The following is a 20,401-nucleotide window of genomic DNA, read 5'->3' as shown; positions in this document are numbered from 1 at the left end:
CAGAGCGTTTCAGTGTCAAGCACTTCCTTCACTTTGCCATATGAACCCTCTCCGAGTAAATCTCCAATCAGATATTTTTCTACAAGTTTTGCACGTTTTCTTCTCTCATGGGACCCCTTTTTGCCGAGCCCCCGGTTAAAAAAGTGAGCCCCCCTATCATCATCATTCAAAAAAAGAAACCCTCATCCCCCCCCCTTGAACCCGCATTCCAAATGTTTCCCCACCCAAGACCAAAAAGGGGCTAAAATATGGGGAATTTGTCACCCAAATTCCCAGGGAAAAAGGGGGGCATTACCTAAGAATTCCCCCCCCTAAATCTTTAATTTAAAATTGCTTATTTGTCTCCCGACTAAGATTTTCCAGCACCCCAAAATTTTTCCCCGATTTTAAAAAAAGGGCCCTGAAAATTCGTGACACTTTTGGGGGATGTACATTCCCCCGGTTCCCTTTAAAATTGGACTCTTTTCCATAACCTATAAAAAAAAACAAAGAAAAAAAACATTTTTCTCCTTTTTGGGGAAATAAATGGGTTTAAATAATGAAAAACCCAATGACGGGAAAGCGTCAAAGGGTTCCCCTTTTAACCCCCCGGACCCCAATTTGTTAGAACAAAAATTTAATATTCACAGAGTGAACAAAACAATTTTATAAGCATAAAATTGATAAAAAAGTAACACAGGGAAGTCCTTAAATATTAGACGATTAGAGAATCGTAAAATATATCATTTACGATTGAGGTACATGGACTGGTCACATAATTGAATTAGGCCAAAATCTTTAGTTGTTTCAATTTTTGGCGATTTTTTGTCGCAATCCGAAACACAGACATTGAATAATATATATACCTGCATGATATGTACAGCACTCACTTTTTACAAACCCAAAAGAAAGTGGTTCATTTTAAAACGATAAACTCCTATTTAAGCAATGCATGGTATACATGGATAGACAAGGGGTACAAAGTATACATACAATATTCCTGATTGAATTCAACACCTTTGGATATTCCCCTAATTTCGTTAACTATATATATTTAAGCACATTCCACTGCCGGCCTAGAGTAAGGAAATAATTTAACTGAACAAAAATAGGTTTAGCACTACGTACGTTAAATCTCCGAAATAGAAATAGCCTGTATTTTATTCATACAGTAGATTAAAATTACCTTACATCTCACCTGGGACTTAGAATACTTATTTATGTCCCAGCTTATTACACACGTCTAGAGAAAATACATGGCCATGATGATCATGTCAAATTTATCATTTACATTACGCCCCAGAAACAAATCAATTTTTACTTCTGTAGAAAGGGAACAGTACCTGGTAAAGAACTAAAATTTAAACGAATTCTAATAATAAAGAAAGCAATATATAAACAAAGTAGTATTTTTTTTACTTCCTTACAAACTAAAACTGTACTTATTTTACTACAAAAAGACAACAGAAGAAAAAGATGGTTCGGGAAGTTGGACAATGAATATAAAAGTACATAAAAATAAAAAGCTTTTGGGAAATAAAAATAGAATCATTTTTGGGACATCTAATGGGCTTAGACCTTTAGACTAGCAGCTGGTACATGATAATATATTGTGACCAAGCTTGTAGTGCTATTTGTACATTTTGCAGCTCATATAATTATGAGCTCGTCACGACAAAACCAACATAATGGGTTTGCGATCCGCGCAGTCTGATCAGGATCCATGCTGTTCGCTATCAGTTTCTCTACTTGTAATAGGGTTTGTAAGCGAACAGCATGGATCCTGATCAGATTGCGCGGATGTGCATGCTGGTCTGGATCCATGCTGGTCGCAAACGCATTACGTACGTTGGTTTTGTCGTGACGCAGCTCATGTATTTTAACCCGTTCAAAACGTCTTCTCCAGATGTTCCAAAATAATCAAATTCAATCGGTTTTAAAAACCAGCAAGTCTTTATTTTCAAGAAGGGGTAATTAATTTTCAAGAAAAGGTAGCTGCTTAAAGACAAAGGCGGTTCCCACTGGGTAACCTCGACTATGTCTTCAAGCAGCTAACTTTTCTTATCCTTCTCGGCACTTTCCGTCAAATTCGGATGGCAAGTGATAATTGTTAATCGGCGAGGATTTCCGAATGAAATCCAGCAGAAAACGTGACAGAAAGTTGTTTGTATAATAGTATTAAACTTATAAATGATAATGCAAGTAGGTTGGTAAATATTTTGCTATTCCGAGATTTTAAAAAATAGTGTTATAATTTAAATGCTCATTTTTACTTATGCATTGTACGACTTTAATCGAGTCTAATCAAAGCTGGGGCTTAAGCATATATTTGTATAAGCTCACTTCCTTTGCATTTTTTTCAAAATCGAATTTAGAGTTCATAACATGGATGGTAAATGAGACAACTTTATAGTTACATTCGGAATACCTCGCTGATTATTCAGAATCACCCTTTGGAAAGGGCCGAAAAAAAGTTGCGACTTGATAAAGTCGTAAGTTTTCTAGTTATTGCCCTTTCCGGAGATAAATGTTCTTTTTGGTATGACTTTATACACTGAGGCAATACCGATCAGTGTTGACATTCATATCTGACTTTTCGTCTTCAATTAGAAGTAAGCAAAGTGGGAAATATAATTATAATATCTGATGCCTAAGAAAATACATAGAGGATATTCAAGTTTTTTCTATAAATACATGATTTATTTTCATTGAGTGGTATGAAAATAAATATTTCATGAGTGGCGGTAGCCACGAGTGAAATATGGTAATTTTCATGCCACAAGATGAAAATAAATCATGTATTTATAGAAAAAACTTGAATTTTCTGTTTATTATATACATTTTTCTCTTTCTGGACATTAAAATTTGCAAGACTTTCCCTTAAATTTTGAGTACTAGCAGAATTAAAAAGAAAGTAGTCCGGCAAGACACCAGTGAAAATACGGAAAATATGTTTCACTGCAGTGAAAAATAAATTTTTACAGTGAAAGTACGGAAAATGAAAATACGCATTTTATTTCATCAATATTTTTCAATATTTCATTTAGAAGTATATAATAAATGTAAAATACATTTATTATATACTTCTAAATGAAATATTGAAAAATATTGATGAAATAAAATGCGTATTTTCATTTTCCGTACTTTCACTGTAAAAATTTATTTTTCACTGCAGTGAAACATATTTTCCGTATTTTCACTGGTGTCTTGCCGGACTACTTTCTTTTTAATTCTGCCAGTACTCAAAATTTAAGGGAAAGTCTTTTAAATGTTATCGCAAAAAAGAGAAAAATGTATATAATAAACAGAAAATTCAAGTTTTTTCTATAAATACATGATTTATTTTCATCTTGTGGCATGAAAATTACCATATTTCACTCGTGGTTACCGCCACTCATGAAATATTTATTTTCAAACCACTCGATGAAAATAAATCATGTATTTATAGAAAAAACTTGAATATCCTCTATGTACATGTATATTGGTATGAAATGATACTCAAACCCCGAGTAGTTTAAAAAATCGATGTTTTTCAATAAAATTAATACCAAAATCAGCTATCATCCATTCCGCCTCCGGGTCAAAATTAATGTACATTTTGTTGTATCCAATGATGTCATGAACTGAAAATATTTGAGATTGTCAGCAAACTTTAACATAAAGTTAATAATAAAAAAACAGGGGCATATTTCTGTCAAAATGCTTGATAGAGTTACCTCCTCCTGTCTACAGGTTGGGTTATGATGGTGAACAAGTGTGCAAAGTTTCGAAAATATTTGAGGTGGTACACAAACTTATATAAGTGATTACGCCGACGCTGACGCTCGGGTGACGTGGATAATTATCTGTACTTATTCTGACCGAACTAAAAATATGTCTACCTTGGCCATTTTAAGGGGATCTCCGTGGTGAAGTGGTAAATTCAGTCGGCTATTATATTGCAAATGAATCCCCTGCCGCTTACCAGAGTTGGTTCGTTCGAATTCCACGATGTACTTTAGACTATTTCAAACGAAGAAGCAGTCCATACTCAGATACTGTGTACTTCTGTTCTTTGTTCTATTAATATTAGGGTGCCCGTGTAGGCTTGAACAATTAATTATACAGACTCGCATATGGGGATCTTCCGCCACTAGTTAAACTGGGTAGTTGCCATTTGATTTCGATAATGTGACTTAAAACTCATCAATAACAAAATATAATTCTTTATTACAAAGTATGGAAACGAGTATAATAAACATAGAAATATTTTATAATATATGTGCAACGCAGTATGCAACTGTATATAGCAACAGAGGTAAAAGCAAAACAAACAGCAAGAACGCCCATTCTAACACTACCCCAACCTCGAGGAGAACAAATGAGGTCAGGCACATGAGGTCATCTTGGGGATAAACGTTGATTCGCATTGCCATGACGACACTTCCTGTAAATGTAAAATGAATTTCCATGCTTAATGTTACAGAAGTTCTTGAATCAAGTATTAAGTTATCAAAAGCCATCACATTAATTAACGTATTCACAATTTAAAAGCTTTTTCAATGTAGGGAAAAATTAAATCAAGTTATGATGAGAAACAGCTGAACATTTAACCAAACAAGACATTGCAAAAGGCGATAGTTGCTCACCGAACCTGCAACTTTGTCAATGTTCTTCAATTTCACCACTGGTAACCTTGATTTTTGACCTAAGCGACTCTTAACTCCACCCAAAATTAGAGGACCACCAAAAGGTATGTGCATACCTTTTTTCGGAGGGCATGATAATATACTCGAATGTATTAAACAATTTCAATCTAATTTTCGGAGTAACTATTTCTTCTCGACAACATTAACATCTATTCTTCCGAAGAGGACGTTCTTGCAATCAAAGTAATATAAAAACAATAAAATAAGTAAATAAGAATTTCAAATGTAATACCTATAACGGCGGCGGCTAGCCTCATGATAACTATTACGGCGAAAGTTATACCGTAACCTTGGATATCAGTCTTTTTTATACAGCCACCTATTCGTTTCGTCCACTCCATTATTGTAATTGGAAATACGAATACAGAGAGAGCGCCATCTGTTATCAAGAAGATATTTATGTACAACTCACTACTGCACTGTGTCAAACCAAGAAAACCTGTCCAGAAGTTAGAAAATAAAATCGTCGTGAAATTAGAAGATACAATCAAGTTTTCAAAGTACATGTATGTGATTTAAATATAGAACTGTTAAAGATATATTAGATCAAAATTTACCATCACGGAAACATTGTAAGCTGAACATTTGACTTTGCGCCGCGGTAAAACAGGATAGTGAAAACCGTTAAGGAACGCTAGCTTATTCTATGAATTGAACGCCATTATTCAAACCTTTTTAATAGTATTTCAAGGTAAAATTAACACAACGGTTAATCTCTGACTTGAATCTTAACATAAAAATTTTTAATTTTCTTATCCAAAATTTGTACTCAAAATGGACTTAATACATATCTAAATAAATCCGATTCTCTTAAAGGCACATTTTGCCTAAGAAATCCAATTCTCATGAAATGTCAAACATGTATTTTGTAATGTTTAAATAATGGATTCAGAGCATAAAAGATGTCAAACAACTAAAGAAGGTAGCACTGAACTGACAGTAATATCAAAATGTAAGCAAAATAGTATGTTCGCTATGTACAAAATACTAATTCACTATAAACATGCTAGTTGCCAACAGAGCAAAAGAAAAATCAGATAGTTCAATTATGCTGCAAATGAGTACATTTGGAAACTGTAACAAGATACCAAAAATTAATAAACATGATTGCATTTCTGAGGCATTATGGGCCTTTAACTAAAGAGAACATTAATCAGGACGTTTCTGTATACTTAAAGTCTACTTAATTGTTTGGTTAGGTTTCAAGCCATACCAAAAGCCCTAAGGTAAATTAAACGTAGTTACATTTTTTGCTTTTTTAACTTTATCTATGGAATCATTCACTCTCGGCATTGGATATTTATCAGTGTTTGTTATTGCATTGATCTGACGATAGCCTGTGAAAGACTATCAGAGGAAGGAGGGTTCTAACATTGTCAAACATGTTATCAGAAAAAAATTACCTGCACACATGTAGGTGATACCGAAAAGTACATACAGGAAAACGAATATCATTTCGTCACACCGGCAGTCTGTAATGAATAAAGTTACAATACATGATGGAATTTTCCCTTAAAATACGCAAACATTTAGTATTAATATTAATAACATTACAGCTATCAGCTTGCCTATATGTTCCTTTACGTGGCCCATTATTATATTGCGTATATATATTATGTATTGCGCATGTCTTTTTGCTACAGTTTTTTTTCCTGTTACGTGACTACCTCACTCATTTCTTAATTTACGTTTAAGGGTTATTTAATATTATTGAGCGGTCAGAAATGCTATAATGCAAGATATATACGTATTTAATACTCGGTATCCCTACTCATATACAAAAGCGCGCCACTCATACACAAGAGCGCGCTTGAATCGAACTTCCAAAAGAAATGTTGTAAATAAATCATTTGAAAGTCATGCATGTGCCTACAATAGATATAACTTTTATCAAGTCACTAAAATGTCTTACATGAGCAATATTTGTGGTTGATATCGTTCGCCACTTTATGCCTAAATCCAACAAGTCCCTGAGAATTCCTCCAATGTTTAATCAACATTTCAGAAAACGTCAGGTCCATAACACTATCCCTTCTCTGCATCGGGGGTCTCTGGGTTGGTGATGAAATGCTATACGTATCCGCTGGGCTAGACAAGGGAACGTGACTTGTACCACTGTCAAAGGAATGTATGCCTTCATCAATGCTTTCTTGTCCTGAAACAGTGATATCTTTCCTTATAATAGTCCACCATCCTCTGATTTTAAATACAATTAAACTGTGATTTGCCAGTGTCTGGCATTACCGTGCTTAAACATTTGAGACACAAAAGGATGGTTTGCCAGTATATAATAATTAAATACATGTAATGTTTTTATCACAAGCCTATCATTTTCTTGCAGACTTCCCAAAATACATTTTACACATTATTCATGCTGATGCACGAGGGGTGTTGTTCAAATTTGAGTGCATATAAGCTCGAAATATTATTCTTCATAGCTTCACTGAATTTTTAGCTCACCTGAGTATGCTCAAGGTGAACTATTGTGATGCCCCTGTGTCAGGCGTCCGGCGTCTGTCGTACGTCGTTAACATTTTTACTTAAACGGTATTTCCTCCTAAAATCTAACACCATGCAGTAGTGATAAAGCTACATAGGAATGACCCAGGAAATTTACGACTGAGCATGCTGTTACAGAGGGTATGGTCTAGTCAACATTTGTGCCAAGTTTCATCAGTATTGAAGCATTTTTCATAGTTTCATAGCAGTTTGAACTTGTTACGGGTGGCTTTTCAATGAAAACGGCTTTTTTCCCGCAATATGCTCATGGGGTAAAAGGTTAAGATATGAACAAGTTTTAAAAGACCGGAATCAATATTTAATGTACATGTAGTGTTCCAACACTGTTTTTTGTCTACTCTATTCAAATTAATACCTGCAATTGCAAAATGAAGCTTTGCTGGATTTGTAAATAAAACATCGAAGTCCGGCGGAGTGAAGACCACGGATTTGGTTTTTGTTTTTAGTCCAGTATCTCCGTCTGTAGGCGAGACTGGGTTTGAGCCGATTGCAATGCCTTCATCAGATGTTTTTCTTTGAAAGCGTCCAGTTGTCACAGACGGTGGACCTTTGCCTTCCGGTGAGACATTATAGGAAGTTGCCCCTGTAATAAAACAAAAGTAATAATCTTAGAGCGTTCTGAGTTAAGCCATTTATAAAACAGTTGATGCAAATGAAGATTTGATTTAAAGTGACATTATGGCAACCCAAGTGAGTGCACAGTTTAAAATAAAAACTGAATACATTTTGTCATAATTGTGATCAATTTTATAATTGACAATGCAAAAAGCATCAATAAATCACATGACCCACGGAAATTTCTACAAATAACGTAAGAAAAGTATTGTTTTAACGTATAAAGCTAACACTCAGTGAGAAAAGTAAAATTATTTTCATTATTTTACAGTTTACATAGTTGGTAGAGGTACTGATTATCACCAGAAAATGACCCCTGATGATTTTCAGGTCAGTAGATCAAGGTCAAGTTCACATCAAATTGGCTCTTTTGCCTGCAGTGGGAGGGTAGTGATGCTCAAGAAATGACCCCTTTTTGCCATTTTGGTTGTCGTCATTGTAGGAGTTGTTGTTGTAGTCGTAGTAGTTGTGTAGTAGTCATCGTCAGAGGTGGTCAAAGTCGTCGCCTTCGTCTTAGTCGTAGTTACCGTTGTCGTAGCCGAGTTGTCATAGCCTCGTTGGTGTTGTTAGTATTTGAGGTCGTAGAAGTTGTCGACTGTGTATTCGTAGAAGTATGGAATTGAAGTCATAGTAATGCAGTAATGATATAGCTGTGATCGTAGTCGCAACCGGTGCATTCGTGGCTCGTAGAGGTAGAGGTCGTATATTAAAGGTATTTGTCGCCAAAGTTGTAATTGTTGTCGTCATAGTCATAACCGTACTTAACATTGTAATTGTCGTAGTCATGGTCGTTAAACGATGTTGTAGTAGCCATAAACGTTTTAGTTGTAACCGAACTCGAAGTCTTTTAGTCGTAGAACTTGTAGTCGCCCTGTAAAGTTGTAGCTGTATTGGTAATCGTATATGTCTAGAATAATTTGGTCGAGGTCATCCAAGGGGGAGAATCACGCCGTTCGTTACCCAAACAAACAAGATGGCGGATGCAGCCAAAAAGTAGGTTTTTCCCCTTTTTCTCTGAAATTCGTGATGTTCTAATGTAAAGGTACATATAACAACCTTCTCCACAATTTTCCTGGCACACAGGATTTTATTTCATGATGTTTCGTCCCGTACTTCATCTGAAATGCGCGTCACCAGATTCGAAGCGAGAGAATTTTCCACCGGTTTGATCGTGGTAACGTACGGCTTTTTCTCTCAAATTCACTGTTTCTTTTACATATATGTATATTAACTGAAACCACTGACTTTAAAAAGTTGTAATATGTTGTCAAGTAAGCAATCATGCCCATTCTGGCTAGATTTACTGCTGTAAATATTAATATCGGGGCATTTTCTGGAAATGATAACGTATGGCGCACAAAATATCAATGATAACGTACGGCGCATTTTACTACTTGGTGGATTTCCATTTGTCCAATCAGCTGATAATGAATTATTTTTATGTAGGAAATGATAGATAGCTGGAAAAAATGTTGGTCAGGTCAGAAATAATTTGTTGAACAATGCTGCACCATCGGATATAAATATCTTTCTAGCTAGTGGCATAATAGATATTCGTTGGTAATATACCAATTAAAACACGTGTATAGATTGAGAATATTTTGTTTAAAATGCAGAATGGAAAGAAAAGCCTCCACTTTCAGAGACATTTGTGTATTGTTGTCTTCACATTAAATTTCACCAGTGTTGTGCGATAATTATGGTCTTATCCCCTTATCAGAAAGAAGAAATGCATTCATCAGAGCAAAAGTGTTAAAAAGGTACGGACGGCTTGATATATTTTCTTTTCCAAAGAAAAAGTCTTAAATTATTCCTAACAAATTTCTGATAAGGAAATCTTAATATTTGAACCCGTCAAACATAAACAAAACGAAAAGTGATTACGACTAGCTTGAGATGAGCCTGTGTTTATTCCAGAAAAATACATAACAGAGAATAATGAATAAGTGTAGGTTCTATTTTGAATTTATTGAATGAGTTAGAAAATAATGTTATCCGAAAAACTTCAATGAATTTAGTTATCGCCTGGTTTGGAACTTTTCCTTTGTTCTTACTAACCCTTTATACTCAGTACACTTCAATGAGCATTTGAAAACTGTATTGATATATAACAGTACAGATTTTTCATTGATTCATATACGAAAAAAACTCGACTGCTATATAGTGTTTGAGTTTTTTTCGCACCTTGTATATATCAATGCAGTTTATTTCACAGAGGCTCCAATGGGGCAGTGGTAACGAACATTCCCAGTAGCAAAAAAGTGGAATCAATAAAATAAAATAAAATAAATAAATACAATGAAAAAAAAATAAACAAAGATAATTAATGAAATGAAATTTACTCTCATTTAATCAAAAGGTACATCCGCTAAATGAATTATTTTCACTGAAAAAAAAGCCCTTTATATCTTGAATCAATATTGGTAACAGTTTACAATCCGCCTCTACAATTGGATGTCTTTTGTATATATATTGTTTTTGCGGCAGCGAAAACAACTTGAAAAAACTGCATTATCATAAATAACTATAATGTAGCCAACGATTAATTAATTTATTTTATTTTTCATTTATTTTTTTACATGAAGTACAAAAAAGAAAACATTATGCCATTCCGATAAACAGAAACTTTCTTATTTAGTAATAGTTATAGTACATGAAACTCGTTAGTTACGATATATTAACGTGACATAGCCTTACAGTTTTTTTTTATTATAGTGGACAGCAGACATTTTATTTTATTCCAATAGGCTTTAAAGCCGATGATGACATTAAACATGCACAATAACGAACAGTTCATATAAACATATATATATGCATAATATCAAAAATCATGAAAAAGTTTGGAGAAGATCAATTTTGATTGATAAAGTAAATACCAGCCGAAATTTTCTTAAGTAGTTACATAATGAACATTTTCATATCAAAATTGATCTTTAAACCACTAACTTATAGGTCTCTTGTATATACATATATATACATACACACATATACATGTACATACATACAAAAAACATACATTACATGAATCATTAATGCAAAATTGTTGTATATTAATTGATTTTAATACATAAACGCAATTACCATATGTTTATACACATATCCTAAAAAATGAAGGTCCCTTCGCATCAATTGAGGATTTCATAATTGTTAATGAAAGGAACGTCATAATTTGATTAAAACAATTACATGCAAGTATTTGCCTATCATATTCTGGCGTGTTTTTTTCCACAAACGTCCCAACAAAAACGATAATTTCTTTTAAAAAAAGTATTGCAGGTATCAGCAATAAAAGAGTGGCATTGGAATTTGCTTATTAATGTCTAGTGTTAAACATTTAAACGACCATGAAATATAAAGTTTCAAATCGGATTTGGATTTCGATGTTTTTATCCATGCCGGAAAACCCGTCTGAAACCTTTAATGCCAGACCGCTCATGTGCCTAGATGACGTCATTATCTTTATGAAAACACGGTTTTAAAAATTATTACACTACTCTTAATTTAGTGTTTGCGAAGTAAATGTTAGTGTTCATCCGTGTTGTTCTACAGAAATTAGAAACTTCGACGGGAGCGATAGCGACCGGAGAATTTTTCTTTTTTCTGTATGTTACGGTTTAAAACTTACTTTATTTCGTCTAATTACCTGTTCATTTGCTCAAACGCGGCTCTATGAAGCACTAAATAAAAAATAGAAGGCTGCTATGAATGGACTTTGATATATCATAGACTTTTGTTCTTCTATGAAATACAGCGCTTTCATTGGATGACAAATAAAGCTGGACACTTATATTATTTATTTCAGTTTCTTTATTTGGTTCTACACCTCCTGTTATGTCTTGTAAACATAACTTTTCTATTATATAGAAAATCAATTAATCAGAAAAAAATGCGCCGTACGTTATCATTGATATTTTGTGCGCCATACGTTATAATTTCCAGAAAATGCCCCGATATTAATATTTTCAGCGGTTATTCTAGCCAGAATGGGCATGAATGCTAAGATGACGACATATTACAACTTTTTAAGGTCAGTGGTTTCAGTAAATTGACATATATGTATACGAAACAGTGAATTTGAGAGAAAAAGACGTACGTTACCACGATCAAACCGGTGGAAAATTCTCTCGCTTCGAATCTGGTGACGCGCATTTCAGATGAAGTACGGGACGAAACATCATGAAATAAAATCCTGTGTGCCAGGAAAATTGTGGAGAAGGTTGTTATATGTACCTTTACATTAGAACATCACGAATTTCAGAGAAAAAAGGGAAAAACCTACTTTTTGGCTGCATCCGCCATCTTGTTTGTTTGGGTAACGAACGGCGTGATTCTCCCCCTTGGTCATCGTCGTCGTAGATTACGATTTGTAGTCGTAAAAGTCGTGGTCGAAGTCGCGGTCGTAGTTGTCCGCCAATCGAAACATCCTCGGCTATTATTCATTATCACTTATCCGAAGATTGACGGAAAGGGCCGAAATGTTGCGATTGATTTGTCCGCGTAGAAGGCATGTTACATGTAAAAAGATGCAATTAAAAAATAAGAAATAAATTTTAAAAAACAACAACAACAAAAAAAAACCCAACAAAAACATAAGCACTAACATATGAAAAGCCGGGAAGATTTCCCGCGTGAAAAGTAAACAGAAACATATCTACCTTGATTACTGTCTGTACATCCATAATTATCAAAATACATTATAAACTCATACAAAAAATTTCAATGTTGCAAAATTAGCAATTTTATTAAAACCATTTTTCCGTTTCTTTTTCTCGTCCCATATTTACGCATGGGTAGCTTTCAATTGGATTATCTTATGTAATGTATAGATAAATACGATGTTTACTCCCCGGGGTAAAAAAACCAAAATCAACAAGCCGTATAAACGACAATAGTCCGACTATTATTCTTTTTTTCCTTGATCAGAGATAGTTTATATGTCTTTTCACGGCTGCTTTTGAATTGATAATTATAATAAAAATGTCGTAATATTTTTATAATGTCCGTGTTTTTATAGTTCTTACTTAACTTGCTGAATAACCGAAGATAAAAAAGTTAGAAATCTTTTAGAAATCGAAACTTTAGTCAGTGTTTGTTTATTCCATAAAAGATAAAATTAATTTATAGTCGCCACCACCACCTTCGTAAAGTTAACCAGAGAGCCGGAACACCTTTAGCAACAACTAGCCACACTCGGGTTCCGGCTGCTCCGAGGTCAGAAGCTGGTTCTGAACGAACTAGCCAAGAATAATACAGTCAAACCTGTACAAAAGGTCATAGGTCCTGTTTTATATCAAAATCTTATGTTTCAACTAAATAATTCAGCTTACAATGCATCCGCTTCAGCGAATGGTTCTTTTTTAAATAATGATCGGAATATTGACACAATAAAGCCTTTTATATAAAATAATAAAAGACAAACAAACATTTTGTACAGTCTCGGGTAATGAGTCAATGTTATTAAATTAAACGTAAATTTGCGTGACTGATTTGAAAAACGAGTATATACGTAAATGACGTAATATTCTAAACCGTGAATACATGAAGTTTTGATACGCGAACTCACAAACTTGAATACGTGAATTCATGAAGTCGAAATCTTGAAGTCGTGAATTCGTGAAAATGAAATCGTGAATACATTTAGTTGAAATTGTTAATTCACGAAGTTGATTTAAAGAAGTTAATATCGTGAATTTGTGAAAATGAAATCGTGTATGCGTAAATTCGTGAAGATGAAATCGTGTATTGATAAAGCTGACATTGTGAATTCGTGAATTCAATATGTTGAATTCATGAATTCGTGAATTCAATATGTTGAAATTGTAAATTTATGAAGTCGAAATAGTCAAGTCGCGAGAATGACATGGAGGACTCTTGCAGTTGAAATGTCCACACCCGTACCTCTGCTGCAGTAATTTTCTGTACTGCACAAATAGTCGATGCTTGGCTTGGGCATGACCACGCTCACTTTGTTATAAATACGATATTTTTATTCAAAATGTTTTCAAAACATTCTATAAAAAAACTTCTTTTGTTTTAATGTTATAACTGTTGCATGCGCCTAGCACACCTTAAAGGCCTTCGAGACAGAGATAATAAGCTATTCAAAATAAGTTGCGTGACAAAAGTAATTTAAGTACTCTGAAACCATTACAGTATATAAAACAAAATTATTTACCTATAATTTGCAGATAAACCACGTGCGTTTTCATTGAAAATGTGTACATTTCAAAGATATACTATGCCCAAACCTGAGAAAAATATTTTCATCACAGAAATTTCTTGAACTCTATGAAATTCTTATTGAATATGTCAAATTTGAATAAAAGTAGGAATAAACTTTGTATGGGGAGGTGCATTCAAAATTACATACCATTAAAAGTTGCTTTTTTCCCTTAAAATAATTGCCAGTTTTTCTTAATGAAACTATATATTCATATTGTGGCCAACGTACGATAATGTGTTAAATTTAAAACATAGCATATCTACAGTAGAACTTCGGTAAGTCGAAGTTGAAGGGACTTGCGTAAAAACTTCGACACATCGGGACTTCGACTCATGAATCGCTCTCAATTCCATGACAAAATTTCGACCCGTGACTAGTCCTAATTATAAGCCCTATAACGAAACATATTTCATGTTTTTCCATCATTAATCTTATCTTTAAATTTTACAATGATAAATATAGCATGTCAAATTACGTTTTTCACGACTACCCAAAGAGTTACAAAAGGCGTATGATTACGAAAGGGCGATAACTAAACCAGCTTATAGTAAATATTTCGCGTGTTATTCTCACGCGACACCGGGTCAAGGATGTTTTCAAATGAAAGTAGTGAAGTAGTTCTTACTGTTTACTTTCAAATACCAATGCGGCAATTAAAAAAGTTACGATTAAAGCATTTTATCGCAAACAAAGGCTGTTTGAACACACGGCTGTGTTATTAACACCTATCACACAAGTTGATTGGAAATCGTCTTCGCAGCCAGATAAGGTGTGAAAAATGTCTCGAGGTCAAAGGTGTCAAAACAATCCAACGACTTCGACTTATTTGTGGTAAATTGCACTAGATTTACTTTATACGGACCATGAAAAAACCTCGACACATCGAAAAATTCGACACATAAAATTTCGACTCATAAATAGGTTTTTATAAGGAATCTATAGGGGGGAAAGTCGGGACTTTCATTTTTATTTGACACATCGATAAAATCGACTAATCGAAGTTCGACTCATAGAAGTTCTACTGTACTTTGTGTGAAGTCAAAACATGTTTATTATATATTTACAAAGAGACTGTGTATCAATTATCAATATTTTTGAATATCAAATTTGAACATTGCATATATTTAAAAGTGTATTTTATTTTACTTTATTCCATGTTTTTTTCAGCCGACAGTGAATTTATACATGTATTTTAATGATTATCATTATTATATGATTTTCATAGCAGACATATTATTTTGAATTTGGATTGAAAATGTAACGTAATGATTTAATAAGAAAATGTGTTTTATGCAAGATCAAATTTCATTTCACTTGTGAAAATATTGAAACTGGTATTCACTCCCGGTAAAAAACATCGATCTTACATAAAAAACAAATGTCCTCTATATAATAAATATTATTAGGATATTTTCCGGTTACTAGTGTAATTGTCGGGAAGTAGATAATTTCTCGGACTGTTTTTATTTGTTTGGGTCGTCAGACCAAACAAATAATGGTAGCGAAATTTCAGAGTCTAATGCTGTTAATTGCAAACGCCGAAAGTAGTCCACTTTTTTGAAGCGGTTACTTCCCTTCATATGTACACTAACGCTGAAACATTCAGGGGAGATCACTGCGTATAAATGGTCAAAGACAGGCGAATTAATTTTCAAGCAAAATAATTCCCGAATGGTCGAAGATTTCTAATATTGTTTTATTGTATTTTCTGATCGAAAATAAGTAAATACAAAGCGGATATTCAATCTCTGACACAGAAGTTCACAACAAACATAACAACAAGTAGTTCTCAAAACAGCTTAAAACTAGCGATTTAAAAGAAAGAAATATTTTTATTTTGTTACAAGTATCCAAAAAATAACTACGCATTCAAAGTTTAAAAATAGCGTTGGCTAATAGAATTGTCAATAAATGCACAATCACAAATTACGCGGATAAATATGATTTTATCAATGAAAATACTATTTTTAGTGATGTCGATTACCGAATACTACACAAACCGAGTAGTGGAATATATAGATTCTACATGTCGGACTGTTTGGGCGAGAAGATTTTCGCTAAATTATTTACTTCAATTTTAAACAACAGGTTTATCCTGAACAAAATACCTCGAAATTAATAAGGATTACAAACCCGAAATGCAATGGAAGTTCTAAATTTAGAATGACTTGATGTTATTCAGACATTAATTGTATAACTTCTCCGTGATGCAGGGGTAACGCGCTCGCTCAAGGAGTGAGAGCTCTGGAGTTCAAATCCAAGTCGAGGAAACTTTTTTTTTAAATTCTTTTTTAAGTGTCTTTGTTAAGGAAGTAGCCATGATATGCAAGGATAAAGTGTAACTGTCGTAAAAAAATGAACATAATTGACTTTTTGATGCATCTCTAGTTATGCAGAATTCCGTATGTATCAAACTCTGGTGCCTTGCAAAATGAATTATAATACATAAAAATAACCTTATACAGGAAAATGCATACAGATATACAGTACGATTAAGATTGCAAAGATCAGAAAATACCACAGAACTTGCATCCCTTTGATTCTTTATAAATATACATGCTTATAGTAAGCTCCAGGATTATTTACATCTGTGTTAAACAACAGTTAAAGTCGTTACAAGCCCTAATTTAGAATAATATGGTTTTCTTCAGGCCGTTTACATGTAAATTCACCGTGGCTGAAGGGTTTTTCGCACTCGCCTAGGAAGCGAGAGGTCTGGAGTTCAAATCCCAGTAAAGGCAACTCATTTTTTTTCAAATTGTTTAAGTCAAATAAACATTGGATTGAATATCAGTGTTGCAATAAGTCTTATAGCCAATTTACTACAATTAAAACGCTGGAAAGCATTGGTGGCACTATACATATAATCTCACAACCTGCACCTTTCTTACATTCTGAGACCCAAACAAATTCAGCGCCTTCTGTGCTTTGATCTTAGAAAGTTATAGTAAAAATGTCACTTAAGTTATTACTTAATGACGATTTAACTCCAGTTCCAACCAGAACACATTTATACTCAAACTCATGTCTACCTTCTACCACTCGCACCTGGAATTTTTCTTCATAAAACACTTCAATCTAGCCCAACTGTAAGCTCATTTAGGTCCAAAATAACTCAGAATATCAAAGACCACCGTCTTACTATAGTACAGGCTAACGTAAAGATCAAATCCGTCACACAAGATTAAGATTAGGATGTAGTTCATTGAAAGAAGGTCTATTGTGAATAGCCCAACATGTACATGCGGACTAAGAGAAACTGTATCTCATTTTTTTGTTGCAATGTACCAAATACAGACATATACGTCAAAGATTTCTCACTAATTTAAATTTTCCGGCTACAGCAAACAACCTTCTTTACGGCAATTAACATCTCTCTTTTGATGAAAACAAAACCCTCTTTCAGAATGTTCAAAAATTCATCATACAATCGAAGCGCGTTTTGTAAGAATTACTGTCAATGTGAACATGTCAGGATTTGGCCTTCCGTACGCTCATATTTCTTTACATTTTATTCTTAAGTATTAGACGAATATATTCAACCATATCTTTCCTTACATTCTTCCCTTCTTCTAGCATTTCTCCATAAGTTACGTTAGTTTCTCTATAGTGGTAATTCAACAATTAATTATTTTCTTTTTCTTTGTTGTACATTCAAAGAGCTTACATCTAAACGCAACATTTTTCTGAATGACATTGTTGTGAAATGTTTGTAAATGTCATTTTATGTACAATGTACAATTTATTGAATAAATAAAGTTTAAACTATATAATAAATCATAAACATAATTAAAGATTTATCAAGTTTTTTGTAATTCCTTCTTCCACTGCATTCGCAACTTTTCTGCCTTTTTCCGTCAAACTTCGGATAAGGACCTCGAAAATTATAATAAAAATACCTAAACATTTTCATGGATATCAACTTGCTTATTGTTAGGAAAACTATGTATCATACATAATTTCAAATTTGTCAGTTTAATTCAATATTGAACTTTATAATGAAACTATGCAGTTTTCAATTCAATAATTTCCAGTTAATCAACAAGCAGCCAAAGCGTCTTTATAGAATACTTCCCTTTCACGGCACATTCGGTAAGCCTTAAGGGATGCTTCTTTGACGCTAATGGCTAAATTAAAATGGTATTTATCACCAAATGGAGTAAATAAATAAATAGATAAATAAATAAAACATTTATTACCCGCGCCGCTTAAATTGCGACCACGTTAATATGGTATTGACTGACTTGTATATTGTAAGTTACAGAGATTTTTGACTGGTCAATACCCGGAAGAGTAGGGCCGGAAGATGATCAGCTTCAGCCCGAGGAAATAATTCATTTAAGGACTGGTTATCATTTTGGTGTATATTAATGTATTCAAGCACTATTTTTAATCAGAGGGCATCTGCGGCGTTCCATTCATGCAATGAAAAAGTGATTTTGTTTTACTATAAACAGTTCTTATTTTGATATGCAATCCATTAATTGTTATATTCGTGTAGATTTCGTGTAGATTCAATACTAAATATATTGGACTTGTTGAATTAAATAATATTATGCAGCAAGTAATGAACTTAAACCCATTCAATATCCTCTCTCTATATATGTAACATAAATGTAAATGCACAATTTGAAATTTATACAAAACAACTAACCAGCTTGGATAAATCCTTGTAGAGTGTGTCCGTCTGTATTTTGAATTTTCTTTTGTCTCGATCCGTGCATATCTTAGCATTATGTGTTGCCTTCTGCGAATGAATGGTAGCGCTATTTTAATTTCATGAATTTTACTTACTTAACTTCACAAATTCACGCTTTACGAATTTCCGATTTCAACATACTGAATTCGAGATTCCTCGAAATGTTTGAAAACGTGAATTTGTGAAGTTGAAATCGGAAATTCATGAAGTTGAAAAAAAAGAAGAATTCTTGAAGTTTAAATCATGAATTCTTTGGGTATAATGTCACCACCTCCAGTTTAACTTGCACAGTCACAATGTATATCCATAGAAAGTTCAGGGATGAACATATTGTCATTATCTAGACGTAATCCTTTCCATTTTGCGTGTCAAATCCTTAAACGCTGGTATGAGAGTTAGTATGTATGCCTATAATTACAACAATTTATTGTAAATAACAGTTGTTTCTGGTTACAACGTGACATTTTCTAGCTCGAATTAAATGATAAATATTGTTATTATACATGTATTATTTTTCAAAAAGTTATTTTCTAAGACATTATTTTATTATTGCTCAAAAAGTTATTTTATAAGACATTACTAAATTATTGCTCAAAAAGTTATTTTCTAAGACATTATTAAATTATTGTTCAAAAAGCTATTTTATAAGACATAGTAAAGTGTATTTAGTGTACACATGTATGTATCGAGATGAAATCTGTGTACATGTTACTCAATTTTATTTCATTCTATTTCAATAAGTTTTAAAACTCGTACCAATTAAACAAAAAATGATACGAGATAGTCCTGGTATAATATTGTTTATGCCCCGGTCACATATTCACGGATAATGCCACGGAAGAGCTACGGTCTAATCGTTCACGGATTACTATGGAAATGTGAATTTCCATAGTCCGCTACGGTTCCAGTACGGACACACAACGGTATGAGTACGGAGTCCGACGGATTTACCACCAAAAGCCCCCGGAGAGACACGCATTGTTACGGACCGACACGGTTTGATACGGAGCGACACGAATCAGGACGGACGCACTACGGATACACTACGGGCTGCTACGGTATAAGCACGGGTAAGTACGAATAAGTACGGACTGATACGGAGAAGAACGTATTGATACGGAGAAGAACGAATTGCCACGGATCTATACGGACCTAATACATCCGTCCACAACCTCTTGCTTGCTCATTTTCAAAATGCCTCAAAAGAAAAGAACCCCTAGAAAACGAATTGCAGCGTTAAATGATTTTGGCGGAGAGGATTCAGCCTAATCGCGTCCGAACCCCGAAACACATCAGGCCCAATTAAAGTGAATTTCTTGAAGAAAGTTGGATCCTCAACAGGTTCGGCCATGAGAGCCTCATACTCTTCGTAAAAGCCCATCTCTAGTCCACAATTTCGTATGTCTTCTCTTACCTGATTAGATATGGACTAGTGATCATTAATGAAAAATGTTGATCAATACTGCTTCTCTTTTAATTTTAAGATTTGCTGTTCATCTTACAATTACATTCATTATTGTGATGTTTATGTTTTAAAAAAATGTAAAAAACTTGTTAATTAATCTTATTATCACTCAAGGGAAAGTGTCCGAGGCTTATGTAACACTGCGTTTTATGTACATATTTACTCCATTTTCACGATCCAATGTTTGTAACATAAAAAAAATTATGTAACAT

At 33.7% G+C, this 20,401-nt stretch overlaps 1 protein-coding gene across 2 annotated transcripts; it reads right to left on the bottom strand.

Moving 5' to 3' along the window:
* Positions 1–4,208: 4,208 nt before the first annotated feature.
* Positions 4,209–19,096, bottom strand: LOC132753031 (uncharacterized). 2 transcript variants are annotated; one of them, XM_060743441.1, is made up of 6 exons: positions 18,680–19,096; positions 7,543–7,770; positions 6,580–6,822; positions 6,071–6,139; positions 4,900–5,106; positions 4,209–4,405 (listed from the first exon to the last, which is right to left on the bottom strand). In XM_060743441.1, exons 1-6 carry the CDS (start codon positions 18,747–18,749, stop codon positions 4,230–4,232), a joined length of 993 nt encoding a protein of 330 aa, XP_060599424.1. In that variant the 5' UTR covers positions 18,750–19,096; the 3' UTR covers positions 4,209–4,229. The 2 variants fall into 2 exon arrangements, with proteins under 2 accessions (XP_060599424.1, XP_060599425.1); XM_060743442.1 differs by lacking the exon at positions 18,680–19,096 and adding an exon at positions 12,458–12,606.
* Positions 19,097–20,401: the final 1,305 nt, after the last annotated feature.

Source organism: Ruditapes philippinarum, unplaced genomic scaffold (assembly GCF_026571515.1).
Source record: "Ruditapes philippinarum isolate M1 unplaced genomic scaffold, ASM2657151v2 ctg9511_1_1_1_1, whole genome shotgun sequence".
NCBI lineage: Eukaryota > Metazoa > Mollusca > Bivalvia > Venerida > Veneridae > Ruditapes > Ruditapes philippinarum.
The sequence above is the reverse complement of the archived record's forward strand: the minus strand, read 5'-3'. Positions and strand labels throughout refer to the sequence as shown.

Coding starts and splice junctions, on each gene's coding strand:
- LOC132753031 (XM_060743441.1), bottom strand. CDS start 18,749: ATGCACGGATCGAGACAAAAGAAAATTCAAAATACAGACGGACACACT. Junction 6,140..6,579: donor CAACCACAAATATTGCTCAT/GTAAGACATTTT, acceptor TATTCATTACAG/ACTGCCGGTGTGACGAAATG. Junction 4,406..4,899: donor GCTAGCCGCCGCCGTTATAG/GTATTACATTTG, acceptor TTACATTTACAG/GAAGTGTCGTCATGGCAATG.